The sequence below is a fragment of the Macaca mulatta genome, chromosome 3 (assembly GCF_049350105.2).
Source record: "Macaca mulatta isolate MMU2019108-1 chromosome 3, T2T-MMU8v2.0, whole genome shotgun sequence".
Taxonomy (NCBI): Eukaryota; Metazoa; Chordata; class Mammalia; order Primates; family Cercopithecidae; genus Macaca; species Macaca mulatta.
The window spans coordinates 98,943,696-98,956,633 of NC_133408.1; the positions used below are offsets into that span (position 1 = coordinate 98,943,696).

The window sequence follows — 12,938 nt, forward strand, 5'->3', positions numbered from 1 at the left end:
TCCCCAAGATCCCTTCAGAGAATACATTATGCCAAAACTGATTTTATTACATTAATTGCCTTCTGTGACTGACATTGCAACTAACCTTTAAGAAACTACCACTTGTTGAATTGTTGCCTAGTATATATTTCAAAGCCCACATTTACCTGAAAAGGCTATAAGAACATTCCTCTTTTTCCCATCTACACATCTGTGTGAGGCCAGAGCTTCTTCCTATACTTCAAACAAAACAATATATCCCAGGTTGAATACAGGAGCAGATGTGAGAAGCCAGCTGTCTTCTTTTAAGGCAGACATTAAAGAGAGTTACAAAAACGTAAAAACAATGCCAATATCCTCATCACTTTTTTATTTGGAAAACTGTTATTTTTCATGAAAATGTTATTCATACGAACACATCTATTACCATTTGTTTATTACTATTATGTTGAAAGAATTAATAATTTTTTTATTTTTCTATTTTACTTTCTAATACAGTAAATATCAAGATTTAACCCACACAAACAGAAGCTCTTTGGGGTCCTCAGTAACTTTAAAGGGTTCTGAGGCCGAGAAGTTTGAGCACTTCTGGACTAGAATTAGATTCCTGGGATGATTTTTACAAGTCCTAGGCCCACAGAGCTGCCCACATGCTTATACAGAGAAGGAGCACAGGCTACAGGAAGACACCCCCAAGCCATTGTGCAGCCTTATCTGTGCTATAAAACTTGAGGGAAGTGGGATGACTCAGTGGGTTCATTGCTGAAAAATTTGTTCTTGGACATTTTCAACACGTTGGGTTTGGTCCTTTGTGTCATCAGCATGCAACTCTCCTTTCAGCCACAAGATGGCACTATTTGCATAGCAAATACTTTCTCGGGGGCTGCGTCTCTAAATTAGCTGTTTCCTAGAGAGATTTTGGATGGGGACAAGTAAGGAGGGTTTGGCGTTTGGCCCATCATATCCCTCCACACGCTGAATGTATTAGGATGACTTTCCTCTTCTGTTCCTCTTTGAAAACACCGATATTGAGGAACTGGTAAAAAGAGATTCTTTCTAATATCCACCCAAAGAAACCACTACCGGACTCCTAAGAGACAGGCTAACTTTTCCTTGCCCCTTCATTAAATTCTTTAATCCTACTTCAGTTAATTGTTTCCCATCATTTATATTTCAGGCAATAATCTCGGGAAAGAAGCCATGAAAAGGGAGCAAAGCCAAACCCTGAACCAGCACAGGTAACCGTAACCACCAGAGTTAACTGTGTGAAGAATGTTTTCCCAGAGGACTTTTCATGAGTTGTGTAAAAGTAGAGAAAGAAGGCTAGGGTCTAATTTACAACATAAAAGAGCCTCAGGAATATAAGAGGCATGGGAAAAAGTGGGACAGGTGTCCTTGAAAGAAAATGCTCCAAAATGTCTGATCACCTTTACTCTGTTGCCTCCCCTTCCATCTAACCCAGGTTCTCAAGCCCTGCATCTGACAATCACCCGGGGAGCCAAAAAAAGACAGGTGCTTTCACCAGTGAAGACTTTGATTCCATAGCCGGGTGGGGCCAAACATGGGCATTTTTAATATACATTTTTAATGTTATTTATTTTTTTTGAGACATAGTCTCACTCTGTCGTCCAGGCTGGAGTGCAGTGGTGTGATCTGGGCTCACTACAACCTCCACCTTCTAAGTTTGGGTGATTCTCCTGCCTCAGCCTGCAGAGTAGCTGGGATTCAGGCATGTGCCACAGTGCCTGGCTAATTTTTTTTGTATTTTTAGTAGAGATGGGGTTTCACCACGTTGGCCAGGCTGGTCTTGAACTGCTGACCTCAAGTGATCCGCCAGCCTCGGCCACCCAAAGTGCTGGGATTACAGGCATGAGCCACCAAGCCTGGTATTTTTTTAAAAGCTCCCAGAGTGAGTCCAACCTTCAGCCAGTTTGAGAACCACCAAGCCAACCAAATCAGCAATTGCTCAGACTGAGTGATAAATCCCAAATCATTAGGGAATTCTGGCTTAAATCAATGCTTGGTAAAACCCAGTTTCATGAGCAGATGTAATCTAAGTTAAATCCATTCTCACTGCATCCTATCCCTCCCCATTTTATAACTGTGAGTGGAAGGGCAGGAAGTTGGCTGGTCAGCATCATCACGGTACCCGTCACCTACTATAATAGCTAAGTTATGCTCATCTTCATTTACCCTTGACTTTTGAGAAAAGACTGGGTGTGTCAGTTACATGTTATTTCCAAAGAACCTCCTGCAGAGAAAATCTATAGGTTCTTTAGACCCTGTAACGCAAGCGATCTTTTCCAGCTCCACAACGCTTTCTGCATTAACAATTCAGGCTCTTTCTCTGGCAAATGAATACACACCTCTGCTTGGTGAAGCACAATGGGCAACATCATGTTTGAATCTACTGTCGTGAATCAAGTGACCAAGCCTCTCCACCCCCTAGGACCAAGACCCCCTCCACAATGGCACAGTTGTGGGTCCCATCCAAAAAAAGGCCTCAACAAGCTTAACTCTAAGATAGCTGCTAAAAAGCATCCTTTTCTATCCAAGCCTCCTCGGTGTCACTGAAATACTTTCTATGCTATTGAGCCGGGTGCCTCAGTTTCCCGTCCTGCAAAACAGAAGGGTTGCACGACATGGTCTCCACGATTCCCCTGCTCCTTCAGACTCCCGCTGCTCCTGATGCTACAAGAGTTGGTGGCCAGATCTTAGCCCAGTAAAGGAAGGAGCACATGCTGAGAGAAGGTGCGGGAGATGCTGAGGCACCCTCTTGGTGAATTTGAGATACACTGATCCTTAGGGTGAACTTGGGGCAATGTGTTACATTTTAAAAGTTACCCATCCATTTTTCATTCAATCAGTGCTCGTTTCACCGAGTGAGGTGCGAGGCATTAGAATTAGGAAGTAGGCTGAGAAGTAGCCTCTGCCTTCCACTGATCTACCTCTGGGGAAAGAGACAGACATAGAAACCACAGATTTTTAAATGCAGGTGGGAATCGGAACTGCCTGAGGCTTAAAACACACATTGGCGGGGGCCACCCCAGAGTCCCCCTCACAGTGGCTCCTGGGAACGTGCATTTCTAACCAGCCTCTCAAGTGATGTTGATGCTGCTGGTTCCTGAGGGTCATGCTTTGAGAACCACTGATGAAAACAATGACGTTGGACACAGGGTGCTGAACTCTCATAAAGGTGGTGTGCAGCACGCCAGAGCAGGGAGGAGACGGGAGGCTGAGTGTGGCAGGTTCTATTCAATAGTAGAAAAGGACAGCTGCACTGGACTCCACAGGCTACCAGGGATGCCCGTGGCACCCACCTAGCTCTCCAGCATGCCTGGCCTGGAACTGGGGAGAATGTAACAGCTCACAGGCACCCCTCAACCAAGAGGGGACAGGAGGTGATGCCTTAAACACTCCCACTTCAATTCCTCTTAGGAGCAGTTCTACCCGGCTCCTGAGAAGGTGACCAGCTCCACAGCGTGCATCTACCAGCCTCTCTCCTCCTCTATTTACCTGCCCGGCTTCTCCTCCTCCCCCTGGGATGCCTTTCCAAATTCCCCATCTGTACCAAACCCCAGTCTCAGGCTATGCTTCTCCAACGGGCCCAGGCTTAGACAGGCTGCAAATATCCTGTGAGGAATTTGAACTCTGTCGTGTAGAAAAAGCAAATAAGGGCTTTTCCAGAATTACAGCAACAACAATAACACTCGGATGCGCACAGAGTCACCACGGGGACACCAGCCGTGAGAGGCAAGCATCGCACTGGGGAGAACCACTCAGGACAGGCTCAACCTTGTATGAAGACTTCTGCTGGTAAGCGAGGGCTGGACATTCACTCCTTGGCCTGGCCATGGCCTCTGTTCCAGCACATTGTAGGGAATCATTCCTAGGCAAAGATACCGGGACAGGCCAGCAGATCACATGGTGGAAACAGTGAAATAACCAATGAAAGGACCGGCTTGGATATAAAGATGGGCAACTGGAAAGGAAGAAAATAATTTAGAAGGAAAAACCAACCAACCAAACAAACAAAAATGTGAGTGGGAGAGGAGAGGGGAGAGGTTCTCTGCTGAAACAGTTCGTCTGTAAAGGAGGACAGCCTGGTAAGGTTGGAAGGCCTTCAGTCCAGAAAACGTAACTCTCTTTGGTTTGGCAGGAAGAAAGTAGAAACCAAAGAGGGCTTCGGTGCCTGCCCTAAGAAAGCAAGAGAACTTCCCTCCTTCAAAGGCAACCAGTGATACTGGCTCTTGCATCCTTCAAGGGATATTTATGACTTTGCACGAAAAAAATATACGCAAAAACTTTTTTTGGCTGGATGCGGTGGCTCATACCTGTAATCCCAGCTACTTGGGAGGCTGAGATGGGAGGATCGCTTGAGCCCACGAGTTTGAGACTAGCCTGGGCAATAAAGCGAGATCTTGTCTTTAAAAAATAAAGTTTTAAAATAAAAATCAATAAAAATATTTTTTTTTCTACTAGTTTACTCAAATAATACTATACTGTACACACCACACTGCCAGGCCCTTTTCCATAAAACAATTCCAGGTGCCCGTTCCATATCAGCCCATATGAGGGTTCTCATTCTTTTCCTGGGGTAATGTGATATTCCTTAACACGGATGTACCATAATTCATTTAAGCAGTCTCAAATTGATGGACATTAAGGTCATTTTCTAATTTTTGCTGCTATAACAAATAGTGAAATGAATAAACTGGTATAACATATTCTTAACGTGCTTTTATTATATCGAGGGCATGGATGATTTTTTCCCCACTAAAACATAGATGCAATTTAATATGACAAACCATATTTATTGAATAAAAATGTATTATCAAAAACACTGTTGTCATATGTATTGGATTTGTAGGGTATACTTTATAAGAAAATACTAGTTATTATAGCTCGTAATAGCAGTTTTCGGTTTGCATGATCTGTTTTCAGAAACAGATCATGTAAATATTGAGTGACTTTTAGCATCACTTGCCTCAGGATGGCCAAAACCAAGGGTGTTCGCTCAAAGCACTAACGGCAGTAAGCACAGAACGAGGCACATCTGCTCAGTTGATTTAAGAAGCTTTGAGCCTGGAATCAGGAAGCCTGGGTCTGATTCCTCACCCTGCCACTGTGAGCCTTTCAACAAAATAGGGAGGGTGATTCCTGCCCTATGGACCTGGCAAAGTGGTTCTGAGGGATAAAACGGGAAATTAGTTCACATACGTGAAATGTGTTTAACACTAAATGTCTGAGCTCATGTTAAATCTCCTGTTATTCCTTTGTTGCTTACAGTGCTGTATGTGAAGGTCAGTAGATAATCCGTCTATGGAATAAGTTCTGAAATGCGTTTCATAGAAGAAATGACACTGGACGTGACCATTTTAATTAAATGCACCGAATGGTGGCCCACATATATCATAATGTTTTTAAATCCAGCCAAATAAAGAATCAGTGGGGAGATGGATCACTATTGGCTAACCATCACAACTTTTTTTTTCTGGCTTCCTCCCTTCCTCTCCATCTCATCTACAGTTATTAAAATCCAGTTTACTGCTAACAATCGTGATTGGAGAGAAATCTGGAAGCCATTCAAATTTGATGGAGTAGGTAATCTCTTTTTGCCAACTAACACTGTGTTAGTATTCTTGGATACACAGGTAACATCATCTCTCTGGATTCATTTGGAAATGATCAATAAAACAAACAAGAAAACGAAATTTAAGTTCTTTGGAAACTGAAATGCTGGTGTGTCTGGAATTGAGAAATATTAGGAAACCTGCTCGTTTCACTCATTAAAACCTTCAAGACGTGTCCTTACCACAGCAAACAGGTACCCTCCCCCCACCCACTCTTCTCAGTGAAGCCATTCAAGTTTCTGGTCCCTCTTTTCTAGTCACTGACTCCATGGCAACGGGCCACTGACCTGCCCTTAAGGGAAACAGAATCTCTGGCAAGGCTGAGACTTTTAATAATGCCACTTGTCAACACAGGGCAGAGAGAAACAGATGGATTTGTACCAACTAACTTAACAAACCTACTAACAAAATGAGTAGCTCCCAGCAAGTGACCAGGCCCAGTGTCCACAGTGTCCCCTGGGACAACCAAACATCACATCATTAGTGTCCAAGAAAATCCACACCACTGACACCTGTCCATCAAACTGCTCAGGGAGTGTGGGTGTCTTCCTGCAATATCTTCTTGATTTACCATTTCCCAGGAAGGTAAATGTCTACTGGGTGCCTCATTCAAAGTGATTATTAATTGGATTACTAATTTCCTCCACCATTTATTTTTGACACATAAATACAAAAGTATCTGCACAAGAGGGCATATTTTGAGTTACAAGTTTCCTGATAGGAATATTGTCCAGATTTTCATATCAGTTTCTGTTGACCAAACTTCCCTCTCGGGGGAGGACAAGAATCTAGAAATATCACTTTCAATATCCAGGATCTCAACTCAGCCCTAACACAGAAGAGACACTCCTCCTGCTCTCCTTTTCCTTGAGATGTTCGAGTGTGCATCCTGCAGTTTGTAACAGATTGCCTTTTTCGTGGCTTTGCTCTCTGATTCAGAAATATAAACACTGCTTCAGAGTTTTATTTTACAATTCATCTTCTGATTTGTCACGGCTGGGAAGGTCGGCTTTCATATCTTCTATTCTAAATTACTTTGGAAGAGATTTTGCATACAGACTAAGGAATGGCTTTTGTCTGGACCAGAACAAACTGAAAGTTGGGACTCAAGTCCTCTCTCTCTTTTGTTAACATGTAAACAATCAGAAACCCCACAATTTCCCAAAGCAATTATTTGGAAAATAATAAACAGGTGCTTTGGAGACACTGGGTTATAAAAAGAAAATGGCAAATTATATTTTCACTGGCCCAGCTGCTGCACTGATGTGATTCTGTGGAAGGTTCTCCTAGGATCTGAAGCTCAATCAGCAAATCAACTGAGATCATCCCTGTCTGCGCCAACGGGACCACGGTGCCACCCCGCCCTCCTCCCTCTCAGGGCTTTCTGATGAAGCCCCTCTGCCAATGCCAGTCCCAAGTCCGTCAGCTCGAGGCTCCTTTGCTTCCCATTGACACTGGACGACAGGAGGCCCGTTCCGGTTTAACTAGGATTAGCGACCACTGGAAGGAGCAGTGTGGCCGGGCTGTACCTCCTATCGGCTTATTTCTATGTGTCCCAGCCCTAGTGTGCCTGAGAAGCCGGGCTCAGCACCGACTCTGCAGGGGCTGACTGGCGTGGCTGGCTATCACTTTCCTTCAGTAGGAAACGGATAGGACCAGGCAAAGCAGATGGTCCCTCAAGGGGCACATCCCAAAAAATCTGCTAGCAAACTCTGGTGGTGCCTTTCAAACACACAGTAACTTACTGGAGAGGAAAATCAGATCTCCCCGGCCACCTCCTGCCACAATCCACCCCCGCCTGCATATGTGCCCACTTAGGAGTTTTTTAAATCCTTGGTGAGGCATAATAACTTTGTCTGGGGCAAAGGACAGCCTGTCTTTCTAAGCTTCCTAGAGATAGCCGCGTTCCCATATCTGTCAGTGAAATGCTCCCATATCTGTCAGTGAAACCTGTTATCTAAGTAAGACCACCTTCAAGAGACCTGACCTGTGGATCATGGGCAGTCACCCAGTCCTAAGAGAAGCAAATACAAATATCACATATTTGGCAGGCTGGGTGGAACTACAGATGGAGCCAGTGACACCTCAAATGGCAACTGAAACCGTGTTTCATCATAACACGCTAATGGAGGTTTTTGGGTTTTTTTTCTTTCAAACTCCAAATAAACCCACAAATGACTTGGTAGAAGTCCTAGGTCTGACTGTATGAATTTGAACAAATCATCAAACATTTCTGGGCTTCACCTGTAAAATGAGGGGCCTGGGCTAGAAGATTTTTTATTTATTTATTTATTTTTGAGACGGAGTCTCGCTCTGACACCCAGGTTGGAGTGCAGTGGCGCGATCTTGTTCACTGCAAGCTCTGCCTCCCGAGTTCACATCATTCTCCTGCCTCAGCCTCCCGAGTAGCTGGGACTACAGGCACCCGCCACCACGCCCGGCTAATTTTTTGTATTTTTAGTAGAGATGGGGTTTCACCGTGTTAGCCAGGATGGTCTCGATCTCCTGACCTCGTGATCTGCCCGTCTCGGCCTCCCAAAGTGCTGGGATTACAGGCGTGAGCCGCCGCGCCCAGCCTGAACTAGATTTCTAAGGTCCCTTTGGCACTAACATTCTAGACTTCTTTGGGTGAGGGTGGCTCTCCTCCAACATTCCAGCAAATCGCACCTATAGTTAACCCGCCTGTTGACTCGGCATGGACTAAAACGAGAAGGGCTGTTTCCATCACACATAGCTCACCTTGTCCACTGCCGTGTGTTCTTCGTGTGTGACGTTTGTTTTTCTTGGTTCGTTTTTAGACTTGCTCAGCTTTCTGGATACTTTTTCTCTGAGTAGGGTGGCATATCCAATGTGTTCGTAGATGGGGTTAGTTGTCATTTTTGAAATGTACTCGGCAGCTTTTGTTTCTATGTACAGTGTTATCAAGCCATCTGTCACCAGATCGTGAATCGACTCAAACCTCTTCTCGCCCACAAAGTGTTTCCCGTCGTGGAAGAGCCTGTAGTTTAAGGTCTGGTTTCCAAACCTGCCCATGACAGAATGAGGGATTACAACCACGTTAGAAATAAGCACAGTGTGGAATGATAATAACAGCAGCTAACGTTTTTTGAATACTTAGTGTAGCCCAGGCATAGGGCTAAGCATTTGATGTGATTATTTTTTCCCCCTAATGATCATAGAGACCCTTTGAGATGGTATAACGGTTATGCCTGTTTTACCGCAAAGGCAACTGACACTTGAAGAGATGGCGGTTCCTGCTTGAGTTTAGATGCCTGGAACAAGGCAGAGGTGGGGCTTAACCCCAGGCCGTCACATGGAGTCGTTTGATCCTAGAAATCACTAAGGTCATTGTCAGTATCCTTCTCATTTGTAAAAGTCAGAGGGTAATGCCTGATTTACAACTATGTTACTTATAAACTTACTTAATGGGAACCAGCTCTCCTCTATACCTGGCAATTACTCTGCAAGGGATGCCCTGCCCCTTGTCCTGATGCCCCTTTATTATCGCATCTTTGCCACCTCCAGCAGAGCACCCCATGCCTTCCACCCTAGTTGGTGCAACAGAAGGGAAGCAATAAGGTGTGCTAAACTCCCTGCTGGAGCCATTGCCAGCATCCCCACAATCTAATCTATAGGTTCCCTCCTCTCTGAGCCCTGGCCTTCCATCTACAGCCCCTGCTTGACTTCCCACTAGAACTGCCAGCTTCTGCTACTGAAGCGCTGGGAAGATAGGCACACCTACAGCGCCTGATATAATAGCTTTTTAAGTTCATCCTCATAATTACATTATTTAAGATACGTTGTAGACATATTGCAACTTGGAAAGTGTCACTGCACAGCCATAATAGGGAGATGGTGCATGGAACACACCATTGTGGGCCTGGGAAGGGCTCCCACGGACACCATTCCCTCTATGGAGAGAGGGTTTTCCAATTCCGAAGAGTTCACAAACGAACTTTTGAAAGACAATTCAGTTCTGAAATTGGATACCTTCCCCAAAACGTACAGGGCTGCGGCGAGGATCAAATGACAGAAAATATTTGATCAAGGTTTGAAAAGTGCCATAAATGTGCTGTCTTTCCTGTGCTGTGATGTTTAATAGTTGTGATTTTGTGGTAAAGGCTCAGTAGAGCCTGTTCTACTGGCTCGTTGGCCTGAAGGGTCATGACTGCCCTCACGACAGGTTCCTGGGATCAACAAGGTGATCCCTGAGAGAACCCCATGAGCAAATGCAGGTCTTTTGAGGTCTGCACGTGCAAGGCCAGGTGAAGAAGCCTTTCCTTCAACATGGGCTGCTGGGAGCTGAGGCAGAGATGCTGTGGCCTCGGCCAGCTAGATGGTGCAGGCAGAAGTGGCTGTAGAAACACTAGCTTTCCAGATGGTTCTCCAGTTTACTGTGTGACCATACTCAGAGTCCCAGTGTCCACACCTACTGATAGCATCTGTGACTGAGGAAATGTATACAACCTCTGATAGACTGCTGGTACTTCAGAAACAAGTGAAGATACCAAGTAAGGAGTAGGGAGGGTAATTGTTTATGGTAGCGGATTTCTGTTTGGGATGATGAGAAAGTTCTGGAAATGGATATGGAGATGTTTGCACAACATTGAGAATGTACTTAATGCCGCTGAATTTTACTTAAAAATGGTAAAAGGAGGCCGGGCGCGGTGGCTCATGCCTGTAATCCCAGCACTTTGGGAGACCGAGGCGGGTGGATCACAAGGTCAGGAGCTCAAGACCATCCTGGCTAACACGATGAAACCCCGTCTCTACTAAAAATATAAAAAATTAGCCAGGCGTAGTGGTAGGCACATGTAGTCCCAGCTACTCGGGAGGCTGAGGCAGGAGAATGGTGTGAACCCAGGAGGCGGAGCTTGCAGTGAACCAAGACCGCGCCACTGCACTCCAGCTTGGGTGACAGGGCAAGACTCTGTCTCAAAAAAAAAAAAAAAGGAAAAAGGAGACCAGATGCAGTGGCTGATGACTGTAATCCCAGGACTCTGGGAGGCTGAGACAGGCAGATGGCTTGAGCCCAGGAGTTCAAGACCAGCCCAGGCAACATGGTGAGACCCCCTTCTCTACAAAAATAAAAAATAAAAATAAAAAAAAGAAAAAAGAAAAAAAATTAGCCAGTCATGTTGGTGTGTGCCTGTGGTCCCAGCTACTCAGGAGGCTAAGGTGGGAGGCACTTGATCCTGGGAGGCAGAGGCTGCAGTGAGCAGTGATTGTACCACTGTACTCCAACGTGGGTGAGAGAGTGGGATCCCCCCCTCATAAAATAAACATGGGAAAAACGATGAATTTTGTGTTATGTATATTCTACTGCAATTCTTAAAAATGGGCAAACATCAGTGAAGCCACTTGTACAGCAATGAAAACAAGGAGTGAAATGCGCCTCACCTGAGAGCCAGCGTGTAGCATCCTGGTTGCCGCTGGCTTTCTCTAAGGATGTAGGCACCCTCCACACCTCCGAGCAGCTCATCCGCCTGCTCCCGAGAGATGATCCCATGAAACCTGAAGGTGCAAGACCATCATTGCTCTGAACAGACCACATACAGAAATAACGACCACAAAGAACTAGCCTTAGAAGGATGGCGGGGGCAGCCAGAATCGACAGCCCCCCAACTGAGTGAAGAGGGGAGTGACTGCTGCACATTTAAGTGACCTGGAACCACCCCTCACACGCTCCAAACACAAGTATTCAAGCAGGCAAACAAAAGGAAGAATGCCCAGTCCACCTGGCTTTCTGCTATTGTCTTTGCTCTCAAGTTGAAAATGAAAGTTGAAACAAAAAGCCAGGTTACTCAACCACCCCCCTGGCCTTTTTTTTAACCATGGGAAATAACAGAAGAGCAATTACCAATTTAGCTCTCAGCTCAGAGAACTATGTGTTATCCTAATTGCAAGTGGACATTTATTGATTAGCAACCGGCTTGCTTCAGTTCAGGGTGGTGGTAATTTTAGAGGCTCATTTTCTGGAAAACAGTAGCGATAATCAACATTCTTCCAGCTGGGTTGGGGAGTGAGGCAGTGCCAAGGGACTCCAAGCTTCTGGGAGAGGAGTAACACCTCTTTCTAGGATTACCCAACCTTGGAGAACTTTGGAGAATAAATCAGGGAATAAATTTTCTGGATGGAGAAAAACTCCTTTACTTTCTTGAAGAGGGGGAAGGGAAGTCAGCTAAACAAGTTTTGTTTTGTATCTTCCTCAGGAATGCAGAGATTAAGTTAGGGTACAAATGGAGAAGGGTAACATTTTTAAAAGTGCCTATCACAATATTTATTTCCTAACTCCCTTTATCCTTAAAAAGTAGACCTTCCAAGCTGAAGCTTCTGTCCAAGGAAAGTGAGATCAGAAGCAGCCCGTGGCTTTGTGCTTCAAAATCGCTTCTTTTTTTTTTTTTTTTTTTTTGAGACGGAGTCTCGCTCTGCCGCCCAGGCTGGAGTGCAGTGGCCGGATCTCAGCTCACTGCAAGCTCCGCCTCCCGGGTTTACGCCATTCTCCTGCCTCAGCCTCCCGAGTAGCTGGGACTACAGGCGCCCGCCACCTCGCCCGGCTATTTTTTTGTATTTTTTAGTAGAGACGGGGTTTCACCGTGTTAGCCGGGATCGTCTCTCGATCTCCTGACCTTGTGATCCGCCCATCTCGGCCTCCCAAAGTGCTGGGATTACAGGCTTGAGCCACCGCGCCCGGCCCAAAATCGCTTCTTAAAAGGTGTACGGCAGTGACGGCCTGGAAAAAACAGGCTTTCTGGCTTCCCAAAGTTTGATTTTAAATCTCAAGAGCTGATGCCTGGAGGTCTTGGAGCAATGCTCTTCGGAGTGAAGATGAACGTTCTGTGCATCCCCAGTTCCGGTGGGAGGGACCGAGGCAGAGCCCAGTCTCAGGGGGTTTAACTGGCCCTGCATAGCAGGTATGGTTTGGAACTGGGAGGCCAGTTTATTGGGGCCTGGAGCAGAGGTGTTGGGGCTTTGACAGTGAGGCCACTGGACCTAGGAACCTTGCGGAGGAGCCTCTTGTGCAGCCTGAGCCAGGATGGAGAGGGTAGACGGCCTGGGCGAAGAGCCCTGGGGGCAGCCTTGCGATGGGTTGGTGGATGGGTTGGCAGTGAATGTGGGGGTGGGTGTGCGGGCGGAGGGGACGTGCAGCGGGAGAGTGGGAGGAGCAGACAGCATTGCCAATATTCCCACACATAAGTAGAAAAGACAAAAGCTGGGATGTTGAAGATACAACCTGTGGGCCAGAGTAACAATAGCAGGACAGGGCACACAGAGGGACCTGCCCCAGGTCACTGCAGCAGAAGGGACAGGAAAAGGGGGAGTCTC

The 12,938-nt window shown here is 45.9% G+C and overlaps 1 protein-coding gene across 2 annotated transcripts in view; it reads right to left on the reverse strand.

Annotated features, from left to right (window-relative positions):
* CHN2 (chimerin 2) overlaps positions 1-12,938 on the reverse strand; it is a 314,374-nt gene that overhangs the window by 104,879 nt on the left and 196,557 nt on the right. For both annotated transcript variants that reach the window (XM_077994704.1, NM_001261577.1), the window contains 2 exon segments: positions 11,013-11,126; positions 8,352-8,637 (listed from right to left, as the gene is read on the reverse strand). In XM_077994704.1, the coding sequence (XP_077850830.1) occupies positions 8,352-8,637; positions 11,013-11,126 (400 nt within the window).